Source organism: Microchirus variegatus (assembly GCF_963457635.1).
Source record: "Microchirus variegatus genome assembly, chromosome: 9".
NCBI lineage: Eukaryota > Metazoa > Chordata > Actinopteri > Pleuronectiformes > Soleidae > Microchirus > Microchirus variegatus.
Window position 1 is genome coordinate 24,212,210 of NC_139810.1, and position 17,625 is coordinate 24,229,834.

The window sequence follows — 17,625 nt, forward strand, 5'->3', positions numbered from 1 at the left end:
TTTTGTGATGCCGTCAAGCAACAGAGATTATTACACTGTAAAAAAAAGAAGAAAAAAAAATATCGGTCTGTGGATTCACGGTAAATTGCTGGCTACTAGCAAACAGCAAATTGCTGTGTTTGTGTATATTTACAGTAAATTACTGTGTCCTTAAACTATATTTTAACATAGTTTTATGATGAGTTTCTGTAAGTTGACATTTCTACCATATTTAGCAGCATTTTTCCTCTACAGTGTATTTTACTGTACCTTCACAGTACAGTACAACGAAATTGTTTTCATTTTCGATTAGCATTAGCGTAGCTAGCTGTTTTGTGACAACGGCTAGCAACGCTAATGCTAATCGAAAATTTAAAACAATTGCGTTGTGTCTAATGGGGTTGCACAGTGTTTGTATTATGTTTGTCCTTCGCTAATGCTAATCGTAGCCTCGCTAGCTTACCTTTGGAAACAACTACGTAAAGTAGTAGCGTGTTAATGCAAAATAAATAAACAAATGTGCTTGCGTACTGGTGACACCGACACCGACTTCGTAGTTTCAATATAACACCATGTTCTGCGGCAAACCGTGTGAAAATGTCTCACCCACCGCGAGGACAGCCTCTTCACTCCCACCTCCCCGCTCCAGACAGCGCAGCTGCTGCTGATGAGCCGCTGCCTGCCTGGTGTAGAGCGATAATTCAGCGAAAGTGTAGCTTGATAAATCGGTGAAAATTATTATTCCTCCAAAAAATTTGAAAATCAAGGATGCACACCATCGGGCCATGCTCAACCCATAAAGTCTTAGGGCGATCTGAGTAACGGTCAGCGAGATATGCCCGTCACAGACAGACAGACAGACACACAGATTTGCTTTATAGATAGATAATGCTGAAATATAGTACTGTATACCTATACTATTAGATGTCGTTCAAGCACTTTATTGCAGTGGTTTCAATCATACCTTCTACTTTATTTATAACTGAAAATAGTTTATTTATTCATGCAATTAAAATAATTTTACACAGATGACCTCCTGCTGTAATAAAGCTGTTGTTTCCTCACACGTTTCCTGTGTGTTTTTGTTATCTGTATCTGTGTGAAAGGCTCAGAATGAAGGTCAGGAAAAAATTTGCTTTTTCTTTATGTAAAATGACATGAGATCAGGAAAGGTTTGAAAGTGGATCAATAAGAAGTTAGGGAAACACAATTGTGGTGCAAACAGAGTTAACGTAGGCTTTTAGAAATGGAAATGTTTAAACGCTGTATGTATTTAATGTCTAAATATTGCTTATATAATGTTAAATATGGGCCAACAGTGAACAGATAACATGAGACACTGTTCATGGTCAGTGGTTTAACTGATACAACACCACACGTTTTAGCAGATTCATAACTTTTCACTTTCATACTTTTGATCGAGAAAATTTCACACGCTTGATTGCGGTGTGGGACGTTGTGTCATTAAGCCATGGACATTATCGGTGGTGAAAAGCTAAGCAGCAGGAGAGCTTGTGAAGAGGAGCTTCGTCTTTGCTGACACCTGACACACCTCAATGAGCCTCGCGGGAAGTTAGTGAGGGATTTTTAGGACGTGAAAGTCAAACAAAAGGGAATTGAATATATTTGTTACTCTGTTTAATGTGGAACCAGCTGGTGAGCCCTGACGCATTACAGCAAATACCCACCGAGCTCACAGTTGTTTTTCACTTTCGTGCCTTTGATAGAGAACATTTCATTCCACCTGGAACCCTTTTGGAGGGTTCCACCAAGAACTCTTTTAAAACCCTGTATTCAGGAAAGTGGGTTTAAATGGTTCTCTGGATCAAAATGGTTCTTACTGGAACCATTAGTGTTACCAATGGTAACATCAGGAAAGGGTTTTTTTTTCAGAAGCAAAAGGTTCCAGGTAGAACCTCAGCCCTTGTGGAACCCTTATTTCTAAGAGTGTATATACCGTTCAAAAGTGACCTATACAATTTGTTTGTGTTTTCCATTAAAAGTCACACTTTTATTCATCAAAAGAGTTGCAAAATGAATAGAAAATATTGTCAAGACATTGACGAGATGAGAAATAATGATTTTTATTCAAAATAATCATTTTGCCCTTCAAACTTTGGTCAAAGAACCAGCAAAACTGTTTTCTCATCGCACAAGGGTTTTCAAGGGTTTTCTAATCATCCAATAGCCTTTTAACGCGATTAGCAAACACAATGTACCATTAGAACACTGGAGAGATGGTTGCTGGAAATGGGCCTCTATACACCTATGTACATATTCCATTAAAAACCAGACGTCTGCAGCTATAGCTTTTCCTTGAAAAATAAGGACGTTTCTAAGTGACCCCAAACTTTTGAACGGTGATGTACTTTGAAAGCAATTCACAGAAAGAGCCGGTCTGTTTTAGAGAAGTACAGTATAATGTGAGAAGCAATGGGACGGCTTCATGTGTGTGTGTGTGTGTGTGTGTGTGTGTGTGTGTGTGTGTGTGTGTGTGTGTGTGTGTGTGTGTGTGTGTGTGTGTGTGTGTGTGTGTGTGTGTGTGTGTGCGTGTGTGTGTGTGTGTGCGTGTGTGTGTGTGTGTGTGTGTGTGTGTGTGTGTGTGTGTGTGTGTGCATGATGAGGTCAGTGGGCCCCTTGATAATTACAGTCTCCTTCAAATGAGAGAGCAATTGAGGGGAAGCAAACAGATTACTGCCCTGACAGAGAGAGAGAGAGAGAGAGGGGAGGTGGAATGCAGGAGACATAAAGAGATGGGGGGGGGGTGCGAAGGAAAAATGTACCGTTGAGAAAGTTAACTCTCCCTGTGTTGGTGCATTCTCATTTCTCTCCAAAACTGTATAGTATCCCATCTGTCACGACACATCAGACACTGGCTCTCTCCGTCTGCTCCCACCGCCGCTCCATCACCGGCTGTGTGTGTGTGTGTGTGTGTGTGTGTGTGCGTGCGACAGGTCTTTGATCACCGTGGAAGGCTAATAGCAGACATCTCATTTGATCTGCTTGCATATGGCTCACGTGCGCACACTTGTGTCCTGCACTAAATGTGGTTGCCCAACGGCGACGTGGTTAATATCTAAACAGGAAACGACATTAATTCACAGACGCAGCCCGAGGCTTGAGTAAACTCACTTTCAATGTTATCCCACTTTTCATAAATTGCGCGTGAGGCAAGACGTGGGAGGAGGAGGAGGAGGAGGAGGAGGAGGAGGAGGAGGAGGAGGGGTGATTCTGAGAGGAGAGGGGAGGGGAGGGGAGGGGGAGAGAGGAGAAAATGGACAGAGACGGGAGTCGGCAGCATGACTTGGCAGAGGTCACCCGCAGACCAATGAGCAGGAGGAAACACACACACACACACACACACACACACACACACACACACACACACACACACACACACACACACACACACACACACACACACACACACACACACACACACACACACACACACACACACACACACACACACACAGCATGGATGAAGCTCATGTGTACAACAGCAGATCAGGTTGTCCTGGCTCCTACAGATGCTTCACAGGACACTGAGGATGAGGACATGGTGAGTAGGTCATCTACCGTTACTTGATTTTCTCACTCCTCTTTTCTATGGGAATGCAATTTTATATATAATATAATATATATATTATATATAATTTTATATATATATATATATAATGAGGTTTGATGGGTTTTTTGGAGCCAGGGAAGGAAAACTTTCATCTTCTGTCCTCCACTCAACAATGCAGCAATTATTGTCATGACAATATAATTGTATTCTTTCTTTTCCCCCGTAGTAAGAGAAAATAACTGTAGACCAACATGTGTTCTAGGGTGAAACCCTGTGGCAGACATTGATGGATGAGAGGGCCTCTATGTTCTCCTACATGTTTGAAACGGGGGGGTTGAGGTAATTCGGTATTCGCTTAATTGCAGTGTGGGACCAATAAATCCCTGACGCTGAAATGTGTCACACTCTTTCAGTGGAGCGTCGTGTCATTAAGCCATGGACATCTTCTGCGGTGCGTGAACTCAAAGCTAAAGAAGCTGAATCATCATTCAGGAGAGCTTGTGACGAGGAGAGCCTCTTTGCTGACACACCTAAACGAGCCTCGCGGGCAGTTAGCGCAAACTTTGTTTGCAGAAAGGCAAACAAAAGGGAATTGAATATATTTGTTCATGTGTTTAACGTGGAATCAGCTGATGAGCCCTGACACGTTATAACAAATACCCGCTGAGCTGCACTGCAACAACAAGCTCAAAGCTCAGTACGACAGCCTCCCTCTGCTCGAGCTCCGACTGACTTTACATCCTGAGGACGTTCACATCCCGAGGAGACATGCGGCGCAGTTTTTCGTCCATGTGCGGGATGAGCTGCCGATGAGAGCAGCTCTTTGTAAGACTGACCAACTGCAAAGCTGGAAAAGCACCATCACTACCCTGTGACATCAGATATCTGGAGAAGCAGCTCTACCCGTCGTCGCATTAGACAGGTCAGTGTGACAGTGTAAATGTACTAAATGTATTCAGTCGCAGGTCAGCAGGCCTGTGTCGGAAAAAAAAAGGTTCCTCACATAGACCACGTATAAAAAATTGAACATAGTCTTCCAGTTTCCACTCTGGACGTAACAATACACTGAACAGCCACCGTGGGGCAGCTCTGCTGGTTACAAAAAGAGCTTCATTTGACCGGAAGTATATGGGGAAAATGAAACTACGAAGAGTCAATGGTCAAACTGCTAATTTGAGGTTTTATTCACATTTTGGCAGCACACGGTGTCAATTTTGAAAAATGATTTTCCCGTTTGGAAAACAAATATGAGTGTGACACCGGTGTGACTGACACCTGGTATCGTGACCTCTATGAACTTCTATTTGCAAAAAACGCCAACGTGGCGGCGGCGCGAATGTGAATCTCAAGGCGGGACTTCAGATTCTTGGGTGCCGCCTCAACCGCTTTCCACTTTCCTGGTCCCTCAACCCCTTTTTTGTCCAACTTTTGATAAATTACACCGAAATCAGCTAAGCTGCCTCGGCGGAGGTCTGCGCTCTCCGAGTGCTTTTCTAGTTATGTTTGCACTAGCTCTAGTTTGGATTGTGCTGTTAAGTAAACTCTGATTTAGCTATTGACTTCCGCCGAGGAGGTCTATGTTTTCGCTGGAGTTTGTCTGTCTGTCTGTCTATTAGCAACTTAACTCAAAAAGTAATTTGGCCGTGATCCGTGTGGGCCTTGGCAGAGGTCTGTGCTCTCTGAGTGCTTTTCTAGTTTTTTTTTTTTTTTTATAATCACACAGTAAGGACATTAATGCAACACGAGGGGCCCTCTCTGCATTGTGTGTGCATTTCTGTGTGTGTGTTGAACTGTGAACGCGTTCGAAAAACTGCTGTACACATGCTTCACCTCGCATTGTCTCACAATTAATGCACACATTGGAAGTTTGACCCCACAACAGAGATGTGACATCACTTTTGGACACAGGCATGGAGGAATAGACTTTGACACATCCAGAGCTGACACTCTGGGAAGAAACAGACCTGCACAACAAACACTCATCTGTCCAAACCACTGAATCACTGTATTAGGTGTCCTGTGAACATTTAATGAAATTCTGGTTGGAGAAATGAAGTGGAAATCATTTCCTGTGCAGAGAAACATGCAGCGGTGGAAAGTCTGAGGCAAGTTTTAAACCTAAACCTTTGGAGACAAGGGTTTATTTTTGCAATTTGCCTCATTGAAATGCACTGGAGTGGTATTAAAGGTCCAGTGTGTAATGTTTGGGACGGGTTACTGGCAGAAATTGAATATACTAATGTACCTGTAAGTACATGTGTTTAATCCTTTAAATCTACCTGTGTAGATTAGAATTAGAATAAATCCTGGTCATTACATTTAGAGCTTTACTTGGACAATCCCCTTCTTACATCTCTGACCTGATCCAACCTCACACACTGAGGTCTTCAGGTCAGAGACTGTTAGTTGTTCCCAAAACAACAACAACAAACTTTTAGGACCAGAGGGGATCGAGTCTTTCAGGCAGTGGCTCCCAAACTGTGGAACGTGCTGCCACTTGTCTTTTACGTCGTTTAAATTGAGTGGATTCTTTTAAAAAGCAACTAAAGACTTTTAGTTAGAAGAGGGTTTTTATGGCTTTGAGTTGCAGAGCCCTAGAATACAATAAAACTCAGAGCTCTTTGTTTTCAAAACTTTAGGGCTTCATAAACGAGGTAATGGCGCAGATACACACCAAAAAAAAAACAAAAAAAAAATTATTTTAACTGTTACTGATCATCAGAACCCGTATGCTTTTGGCGGTTTACAACCTATTAAGTAGCGTGTTAAATAAAACTCCCTAAAGACACTTGAGTTGTCTGCTGTACTCGTTCTGATCTCCCTTCCCAGAGGGGAGTTTATTGAGCACTCGTAAGCAGTTTAGTAAAAATCTGGACAAAGCAATACTTGAAAATATAGACTTTCCATCTGTCTCCTCTATTAGCCACTATGTCGGTCTCCGTGGCAACCAACTCACACTCGTCCATCAACTGCTCGGTGGTCTCTGCGAGCCCAGCAGGTGGTAACGTGACAGTGCGGGTGCGCGACGACCTGCTGGCGGCGGCCGAGGTCGTAGTGCTGGCGGTCATCCTGGCGATGGCGCTGCTCGGGAACGGCCTGGTGCTGGTGGTGCTGCTGCGGCGGAGACGACACCATAACCAGCTGCACCAGTTCATGCTCAACCTCTGTCTGGCTGACTTGGTGGTGGCTCTGTGTCAGGTGACTCACACTCGCACACTCACACAGACACACACAAACACACACACACACACACACACACACAACTTAGGCCATTTTCCTCCCTTCCCGCCTCCATCTCTCAAGGTGTTGCCTCAGCTGATTTGGGACGTGGAGGGACGTTTTCCCGGGCCCGACTTTCTGTGTCGTCTGGTCAAGTACCTGCAGGTCCTCGGCATGTTTGCCTCCTCCTACATGATTGTCGCCATGACGATGGACCGCCACTATGCTATCTGCTGCCCCCTGCAGGCGCACCGCAGGGGGGCCACACAACGCTGGAACAAATTCATAATGCAGGCCTGGGGGCTGTCACTGTTGCTCAGCCTGCCACAGGTAGGACGACAAATGTTGTGGAAATTCTCTGCCGCTCGTTGTCGGCAAATAATGAAATAGAGAAAGATCGGTCTGCACATGAACGGTGTAGTACGCGTGGAAACATCTAAAAACGCTGGCCTTGCGTTTCCGTGTAGACTGAGAAAACGCAATTTAAGGCAGAGACGGACAGAGTACGCAGCTTCATTACTTGAGTAAAAGTGCAGATACCCCTTGCTAAATTTTACTCAAGTACAAGTAAAAGTACTACAGTCAGATGTCTAGTTAAAGGGGAAATAAGTAGTTTATAGTGCCATCTAGAGGAGAGGCTGAAATTTACAACAAAGACCTGCTGCTCTGCTCACCCCCTCCCTTCCCTGAGCGCTACGGTATCCTCAGCTGGTCAAATGTCGTCCTCGTCGTCTTTCTCCGTGTCAGCAGATGAGGTTCGTGAGGTGAGGGAGAGGGCGGAGCTACCGCGGCCGTAGCAGACGAAGCGGAGAGAGAGGAGGCGGGACTTCCGCTACAAGTAAAGAGACGCTTGTTTTGTTCTCTCGCGTTTGTCCTTACAGGCTCCGGTAGAAACATGGCGTCTCGCTGCTAACAGTGGCTATGCAACCGCGGCCCGCGACCATGTTATTTTACATGACTTTTTGAAACACTACGAAAATGAAACAACAACTATTATACAGCGACTAGACAATGCAGGAGCACATAATATGTATAAAAAAGTGGATTTTGTGTAATATAAACCCATAAATACTACACAGTGTACCTTTAAGTAAAAGTACTGAAGTACTTGTTTTTAAAAGTACTTGAGTATCAAGAGTACAAGAGTACATTTTCTAAATATTGCATTACTGCTGCCACAGTGCTTACATTTACCTATAGAAACGTCCTACATGGATTTATGAAACATGTTGATGTGCTTGAAGAATGTTGAAGGAATTGAAAGTAAAATCAAGTCATTTTCATCTTTTTACCATGTTGCTTTATTTATTATTATAAATAAATATTATTATTTCTCACTTGCCCACAAGACGATAGCAAAATGGCAGCGCTCTGACAAACCTCTGCTAGTTTTAATGGATTTTTTGCCTCCACATTTAAACCTGTGTTAAACACACATCATACTCAAGAACATCAAAATAAATGCTCAGCTTACATAAATGTCAACTAAATCTGACCATGGAGTTGTTGTTTTTTAGAAGAAGTAATACTCACGGTTATGGATAGAAACGTATTGGAGTAAAGAGTACAATATTTGCCTCTCAAATGTACTTGAGTAAAGTCATGAGTACTCCCCAAAAATGATACTCGAGTAAAGTACAGATCCCTCAAAATTGTACTTAAGTAATGTACTCAAGTAAATGTACTCTGTAACTGTCCGGCTCTGATTTTAGGAATACGATAACGTCATATTCTCGTTCATTATCAGTCTGAGAAGACACTAGATATCGCGAGAACACGTCCTGTTTTTAGAGATTTCACACACGGGGGGTGAAAAAAGTCTTGAATCGTTAAATAATAATAATAATCGTTGAATGCTCTGTGGGTGCACGGTACCTTGTGTTTGAGTTGACACCCCCTTGGGTAGCTGAGCAGGATCAGTAAGGGGATGTGAAAAAAGGAAGCCACAAACGGTTGTATGATATAATCTGTGGGGGGGAACAGATTCAATAGAGAGAGTTGAAGTTTACATTTACACAGAGCAGAGACATAAGCATGAATACACACGAAGGATTCATATCCTGAGGGTTCGATCATTGTTTGATCATTATGTAAAACTAATAAACAGAAGATCCACTGATATGGCGTAGTGCTGGACACTTTTTTTAAAAAAGTCTCTTTTTAGAATTGGGAAATAAACACCTGCGACATTGAAAACGTCGCGAAATGGGTTCACGACGAAGGCACGAAGCCAATCGGGTGCACACACGACTGTCTGTGATTCTCAGCACGGCGCTGTTTTGTTTTCATAGGGAAAGCGGGAGCTTATCAGTCGTGCCAGTAAAGCGAGATGAGGACGTGCCAGTGAACGTTTGTAATATGGAGCTGAAGTTGTCCTTCCAGAAAACTCTGCAGTCTCACCTGACGAGTGAGGAGAGAGCGGGGAGGGAAGACTCTATATTATACTATATTATAGTTCGACCACATCGGGCTAAAGATAGCAGTGCTTTGGTGACAGAAGTTACACAGCTGGAGCTTTAATGGTTTTAAAATTTCATTTACTTACATAGAACCTGTTTAAAAAGCGGTCAGACCTGTCGCCACAGGATGTGTTGTCGTTGCGTCTTAACTTGAAAAAAACTGTTGATTTTTCCACGCATATTCATGTTTAACTCTGTATGTTCATTTCCTATTTTTAGCTGTATATCCTTTTTAAGCCTTTAAGAGATCTGCATTGCAAACATAAAAAACACAGCAGTGGTTCTATCCTTTATTTAAAGGAGCAAACAATCATCACATTAAAAGGTAGAGTTGAAGATCCTGGAACAACAGTTGGAGCAGGCTACATTTTGAATTCAAAAGTTCAAGCCCCTTTCATCAGACTTCCCTCCGACCAGTGGCTATACCAGTCTTGTATAAAGTACCTAAAAGGGATATTTGAGTAAAAGTAAAGTATCTTACTAGAAAATGACTTAGGTAGAAGTTGAAGTCAGCTTTTACAATATTGCTAAAGTCAAACTTTAAAATGTTAGTAAGTTTTACAAGTAAGAGTAAAAGTGTTAAAATAAGGGGTAGTTCAGTGGTCGTTCAACTGAACGGTTGTGAGTTTGATTCCCGGCTCCACTAGTCTTCACGGCATCACTTTGCAGAACCTTTCAGTTGTCGCCATCGTTCAAACGCAGCACCGATGTTCACTCTGGTCTTGGATCGCTATGCATCAGCCTTTTTCTTGGCAGGAGCAAAAAAGACGTATTTTGTTTGCGACAAACACCTGTTGTTGACAAACACCTGTTGTTGACACCTTTTCTGCCGTCATGTTGCTGCAAATGTCTCGTTGGATTTAGCAAGTTAGCATAAAATCTGGCGTTGTCTTCGGAGCATGCGTGATTAGTGCACAAAGAGGGGTACGCGCATAGACTTCATCCGGGTTGTTTGATATGATTGGATGGTGTTCTAACAGGCCTGTCTGTTCCACGGGCGAAGTCCGCAAAATGTTCCATTCTTGGCTCCACAGTGCAGCACAGAGTGCTACACAAACCTCCAGCCTCAGAGGATTTATCGGTCCAGTGGATACATGTTATATATGACGACAATGTGACTGCTGGAGCCTGCAAATGATCGCTTTTCCAAATGCTAACTGCTGTTAGCTACCGGTAGCCTCTGTAGCAGATGTCATTTCCTGTCCCTTAAGTTTCGTTTTACCTTTTTTTTTTTAAAGGTGGACCTGAAGGACTAGTAAACAGAGCGTTCTGTACAGAGCTGTTTTGGCAGGGTCACAGACATGTTTACTAGGACACTAGGGAACTAGGTTATCTTGGAGAAATAGGGTATAATATGACTCCTTTAAGCAATACAGTAAAAAAAAATATATATATATAAAAAAAAAACCTTACCATTAATTGTCTTTTCCCTACAGGTTTTTATCTTCTCCCGTTCAGAAGTAGCTCCAGGGGTTCATGAGTGTTGGGGCACCTTTGCCGAGTCCTGGGGCCTCAAAGCTTACGTGACCTGGATGACTGTGGCTGTCTTCATCCTCCCCGTCCTCATCATCACTGTCTGTCAGGTAGAAAGAAGACAACCAGCCCACAGTAGCGTTTACTCTTTACCTCATTAAAAAAAAAAATGAACAGTCACTGTGATGGGTTTTTTAGGAATCCAAAGTTACCTTATGATTATTTAGGTGCGAATCTTCAAGGAGATCCACAAAAATCTGCACCTGAAGTCAAAGCGTCGCACCTCCACAACCTCCCATGCTCTGTCCAGACAGGACGGCCAGAGAGGAGACGGAGAGGGCGGCAGAGGGACGTCCAGTCTCTACCTGTGTGTTTCACCTTTCCTGTGCAACAACCCCGCTGGGGACACCAGCAGCTTTGAGGCCGGATCCACAGACCAGCACCTCGAAATGAGTCCGCTCAGATCCAACAGCATTCCATCACACTGTGATAATCACACCTACACTGCTCATCAGCCTGGTAAGAGCCACACACACACACACACAGACTTACGCGTTACTACCAAATAAAATCAGAAGAAGAAGAGTTGGTAATGGTCTGTGTTTATATAGAGCTTTTCTAGTCTCGATTTGAGCTGCTTTACAGTTTTGCCGTTCGCATAGCTTTTATATCCATTCACAAGCTGCAACATTAAATGTCCCATATTATACCCCATTTCTCCAAGTTAAACTAGTTCCCTGTCCTAATGAAAATGTCTGTGACATGCTTTGGTCAAAATAGCATAAGGATGACGCACCACAGCAGTTCAATCACCATGCGACCTGAAATGACATCAGCCACAGAGGCTACAGCAGTTAGCACCCAGGAGAAGTGATCATTTGCAGGCTCTAGCAGGCACATTGCAGTCATATACAACATGTATTCACTGGACAGATAAATCCTCTGAGGCTGGAAGTTTGTGTAGAACTCTGTGCTGCACTGTGGAGCCAAGAATATAACTTTTTGCGAACTTCTCAGACTTCCGGTTTTTGGATACCATTGCCCTCGTCAGCACTCTCGCTTGTTTTACGGACAAAGCGGAGCTCCGTGAGACAATAATTCCAGGAATTTAGCGCATTGTGACGTCCCAATGAGTGCGGAAGTCAACATCGCGTATTTTAGTATTTAAGTATTTAAGTATTAAAATGATTAAAAAGTTGATTTTGCATAATATGGGACCTTTAACTGTCTTGCTCAAGGACAAATATAGACGAGCAGGGCCAGGAATTTAACCCACAACCTTCCAGTTGAAAGACAACCAGCCATGGCTCAATCCTAACTCCTCACTTTAAAAAAAAAAAAATATATACTTTTACTTCTAAAACTTGAGTACATTTTAGATTCTCAAGTACAAGACTTTTACTTATATCTGTGGACCACAGATCTGAGTAGTTCACAGTCTGCTGATCTCCTGGGATTTTCATGCACAACCATCTCTCGGGTTTACAGAGAATAGTCCAAAAAAATAAAGTTCTTTGGATGAAAATGACCAGAGTGGTTCAAAAATAATAGATATACGGTGGGGGTTACAAGTGAAGGTAACTGCTGATCGCTTCAGAAACACCTGTCCTCTGAAATGTGTCTTCTTCTGTGTGCCCTGTCAGCTGATCTACAGCAGGAGGCAGTGCCCGTCTCTACAGCGCCCTCTCCTGTTTGCTACTACCTGCCAAAAGCCCCCGACGCCCGGAATGAAGAGGTGTCAGCGGCCATGTCCAAAACAGTGAGGATGACGCTGGTTATAGTGCTCGTCTACACACTCTGCTGGGCGCCGTTCTTCATTGTCCAGCTGTGGGCCGCCTGGGACCCTGATGCCCCTATGGATGGTGGGTCTCTTTTGGGATAAAGTCGGGGGTAGGCGATAATATCATAAAATGATATCATATATATATATATAGCTTATAATAAAAACACAAATCTATTCATGTCCCAAGTGTCAGTTCCTGTATGGAAATAGATTTGTGTCAATATTTTCAAACAACACCTGCTGATTGGCGACTGATTTTTGGATCGACAGTTCAATGGACCGGAAGTAGTCATGGTCTTGGAGTCGCTGTCCATCTGGAACTTGTTCCCCGAGTTTTCCCCATCGATATCCGACAAAATGATTTGAACGTTTGTTAAACTTTGGATATACAGAAACACCAAAAAGAGTCAGAGCAAACAGTAATCCGATCAATTGAGATTTTGTGGTTCATTTTTGTTTGCTCAATCAAGAAAGTGTTTGCTTTTTAAAAAGTGACGCTTGCTTCGTGCAAAGCGTCGACACAAATCTAATTCCATATTTGCTTAACCAGGGATCGGACCGCCAAGATCCACATCCGCACTGGACCCTTCATAGTCCTTCTGCGGGTGGTGGGTCCACAGGGGGACGAGCCCATGAAACTGGTGACCTTGAGAAAAAAAGTACAGAAATAACTCATTATAAGTTGATATTATGTGGTGTGCCAAATAAAAATCTATCATATAACCACAAACCTTAGCCCTAAACTTACCCACTTGCACAAAAATTAGGTAGTGCCCCATTAGGACCAGGTTTTGGTCCCCAAATTTGTACTCCAAACTCTACTCAGGGAAACATTTGTTTTTGTGCGTGGACATTCGGAGCTGCACAACGCTTTATCTCTTGTGGAAACGTCTGCAGAGAAGAAAACCGTCGTCTTGTGTGGTTCCACCGCACATCGCGCCGAGCCGGAAACACAACGTGGCCAGTTTTAGCTTCCGTATGGATGAGAGCTGCTTCCAGTGATACTTTCGCATCACGAGCTCCACACGAAGCTCCTGACGTTAGCGGTGAAACTCGTGTCCGGCTTTGTATGGTGTTGCGAAACCACACAAGACGACGGTTTCTTCAAAACGTGGTTAAAATACGGCGGAAAGTGAGGAGTGAGTGGAGGATGTCACAAACGCTTACATAGTGGGCCTTTAATAGCATATTCTTGTTATTTGATATAGACTAGTGCAGTGCCAGTAGGAAGGGTATATGTGCTCGATGGTGGTGTGCGTACCTTATGGAAAGTTTGTGTTTTATGGAGTTGCAGACGTTGGCATGCTAAGCGGAGATTTAACTTTGGACGTTGTAGTGGTCTTAGCATGCTAAGCGGAGATACATTCACAAATCTTCAACTGTCAAGCTATATGGGCTCATGAAAACTGTCGGGCTAAGCCACCTGTATCAATCTCAAGGCCCGGGGGCCAGATGTGGCCCGCCACGTCATTTTAGACGAAGCGGAGAGAGAAGAGGCGGGACTTCCGCTACAAGTAAAGAGACGCTTGTTTTGTTCTCTCGCGTTTGTCCTTACAGGCTCTGGTAGAAACATGGCGTCTCGCTGCTAACAGTGGCTATGCAACCGCGGTCTGCGGTCATGTTATTTAACATGACTTTTTGAAACACTACGAAAATGAAACAAAAACTATTATACAGCGACTAGACAATGCAGGAGCACATAATATGTATAAAAAAGTGGATTTTGGGTTATATAAACCCATAAATACTACATATTGTACCTTTAAGCGTTAATATAATAATGTTTTATACTTTACTGGGTAATTACCCAGTATTTTGGCCATTGTTCTTACCTTCTAATTACAGGTTAATACCAAGTAACACATATCCGTTACCATATATTTACTGGGTAAATAGCTAGTAATTGGGGGCTGTAGCTACCTGCTTATTACCAGCTTATAACCCTATAATAATACACTAAAATTCACCATATAGAAACCAGGTAAATACCCAGTATTTTTGTTTACACTTATTGGTCTGTATCCAGTAATGTCCAATAAACATTTAACACGCTTAGTAGCTCCTGGATTAAAACTATCAACTGTAATTCATTGCGGGCCGCCAGAAATGTTTCAGCGGGCCGCCATTGGCCCCGGGGCCACACTTTGAGAACCAATGATATAGATTGACAGATTTTAGTAACACTCCTCCTCCTCCTGTGTGTGTTTGCAGCTGCAGTGTTTACCTTGCTGATGCTGTTGGCCAGTCTGAACTCGTGTACCAACCCCTGGATCTACACGTGTTTCTCCAGCAGCGTCTCCGTGGAGCTCCGCCTGCTGCTGTTCTGTCGCAGACACTCGCAGCGCCGAGACTCTTTGCCCAGCGACTCCATCACCACACACAACTCCAACTTCTGAGCCGCAGACGCACCGTCCGCCACCTGTACACATCACACACACACAAATACACCATACAGAGTCTCTACAGAGAGAAATCCATATTTTACCTTTTTATTTAATGTAAATGATGTAAAATATGTAATGTAGTATAGTATTCATAATATGTCATATATCCTAGAGTTGCTAGGTAACCAGGCTCTTGGTAGTGATCTATTTTTTGTTACTTTTGGAATTAAAATAATAAAACATCAATTAGTATGTAAATAATATAAATATTTCCCACAGTGTTTATCACAGAGAGCTGTAACTGTGTCACAGAGAGCTGTAATTGTGTTAAATCTAATGCTATTGAATAAAAAAAAAAAATTTCCCAACAGAAAAAAATAAATGCAGTGTTTTAAAAAAAAGTTTATTCATTCATTCCCCAGTCATATTAACACTGCACACGTACACAACTTAAAAACATACACTGCTACTAAAAAAAAGTAGCATTTTAATTTTTCTGCACTAAAAAACAAATTTTTCTCCAAATTCAATCCAGCTGACCTGTTTGCTGAAATTTTAACTCGAGACAGAAATGACAAAGATAGGCTAATACTTCAGGTATAAATATTCTCACATTGCATCGACATCCTGTTAAAAGATCCTTGAAATGATCACATTTAAGTTTCGCCAACTGCTTTCATTTTGGAATTAATCGGTCTTTAGAAAAAAAAAAAAACAAAAAAAAAAACGATATACTTACATTTGCTTGTGGTATAATAAGCTGCTTTTTTTTCAAAACAAAACAAAACAATGTAACACTGTTTTCATGGTGTTCATTTCATTTACATTCACACAGGAAAAAAAAAAGTCTCTCTGTAAGGACAGATGTTGCAGAAGCTGATCACACATCAGGGGATTAAAATAAACTAAACAAAAAAATAAAGCTCCTTTACAAAATATAGTTCTATTTATTTGATTACGGTTGCCTTCAGAGTATAAAAAGATAAAGTTGGCTGTATTCTATTTATTTTTTTATTGTCAACAAAGCAAGACCAACACTTTAATCGTGTCAGTCTCATGTCTCCGTCAATTTCAACAAGGAGCTCGGCAGACGTTTAATATGTGTGTATTTGCTCATGTGTGTATTTGTGGGGGGTGTGTGGTTGCTACTTCTAGCAGCAGGAAGACTGAAAATAAGCTGCTGTGTTCTCTGAAAGAATATACTGTCTACTTCAATCCGACAGTGGCAATTACTGCTGAGCGAATGAAGATATATATTACGTTTGGAATCTGGATTTCCTGCTCGTGCTCCTCATAGCGTTTAAACACCCAGGTGTTTCTCATACACAGGAGCAGCAACAGAGCAGCACATGAGGTAGTGATTTCAGACGATTGGAAATCAAGCACATCAAGTTAAACACATACAGAAAACTTATTTGTGCTTCTTTTTCCAGCTTCAGTTTACAGCTTTGCTCGTTTTCTTCTGCGAGTGTCCTCTGACCCAAAATATGACCCCAACAGATTTAATTAAAGTTTTTTTGTTGTTGTTTTATCAATAGACGCGTTGACAACAATAAAATACAGAACATAAACTGACTTATCTTTATGGAGCTATTAGTTCTTATTACTATTGTGTGAAAAAAAAAAAAGAAATCACAGTCTTAAGTTTAAAATAAAAACTGCAAAAAAGTCAAAAATAATGAGCCTTCATTCGAACTGCAAATATTTCCAAGGTGCTTTTAAATATTTAGAACAAATATTTCAATCTAAAACATTTATGCTAAAGAGAGAATTGTCTATCAACTTCCTTTTCTTCATTTTCCCATGATAAAAATCAGGAAAGTTAGTTATCAGTGATGAAAATCACCAACAGTGTGGATCTGAAATGACACGTTGTGTATTTTAGAGACAAAAACTACAGGATGTACCAATAACGCAGCGTCTCAATCTCACTCGAACGCGCACACACGCACACCCCTAAAAAAACACATCCAAATCCATTAAAAAGATTACTTGGTGTCAGATTGTCGTCATTACATTGAGCTAAAATAGATTTTTGTAAGAAACACACAAAGTTTTTTTTTTTTTTTTTTTTGGATATAATTGTATTCTACAAAGTGTTACACCAAAAAAACACACTATGGTGCTGTGAGTCCAGAATATTGTAAAAAAGAAAGTTGTGTCAATCCCCCCCCCTGAAATGTTGGCACCACAGGTAAGAAAAGTGAAAACACACTCACACAAGCCCAGTTCGCCCAGTTCACCCCCCGTCTCTACAAACCAACCAGCCTGTGCTGTCATTTAATACAGAGTCATGTCATCATCGTGGTATGAATACAAATCTGTGAAGAGCTGCTCTGACTGGAGGGCGTACGTAAAACAGGATTACGCGCACGTATGAGCAACAGCATTACCAGTGCCTTTAACATAGCAATGATCTACACTTGTGACCTTCTAGTTTCAGATCATGGAGGCCTGTTATGGAGCGCTTTTCCACTATAGTCCCGACTCGACTCGCCTCAGCATGGCACGGTACGGTTTAGGGTTGCATCTCCACTGAAAAAAAGTACCTCCTCAATGTGGGCGGAGTCACTCAGCTGCTTGCAGCAGTGTGATGCCAGTCACGGACCAGGCATCACACTGCTTTAGACATTTCCCTGGTAGTTGGTAGATCGATCTACGTCGATCTCTTCCTGCGATGTCATGCATAGTACCTATGGCAGCAGTCCCCAACCACCGGGCCGCGGACCGGTACCGGGCCGCATGTGTACCAACTTA

General features: G+C 42.3%; 1 protein-coding gene across 1 annotated transcript; it reads left to right on the forward strand.

Moving 5' to 3' along the window:
• Positions 1-6,478: 6,478 nt before the first annotated feature.
• LOC310932220 (vasopressin V2 receptor-like) lies at positions 6,479-14,880 on the forward strand (the record flags this gene model as incomplete). Its single annotated transcript, XM_083895512.1, has 6 exons — positions 6,479-6,748; positions 6,854-7,099; positions 10,665-10,811; positions 10,929-11,220; positions 12,345-12,563; positions 14,696-14,880. 6 exons carry the CDS (start codon positions 6,479-6,481, stop codon positions 14,878-14,880), a joined length of 1,359 nt encoding a protein of 452 aa, XP_083751638.1.
• Positions 14,881-17,625: the final 2,745 nt, after the last annotated feature.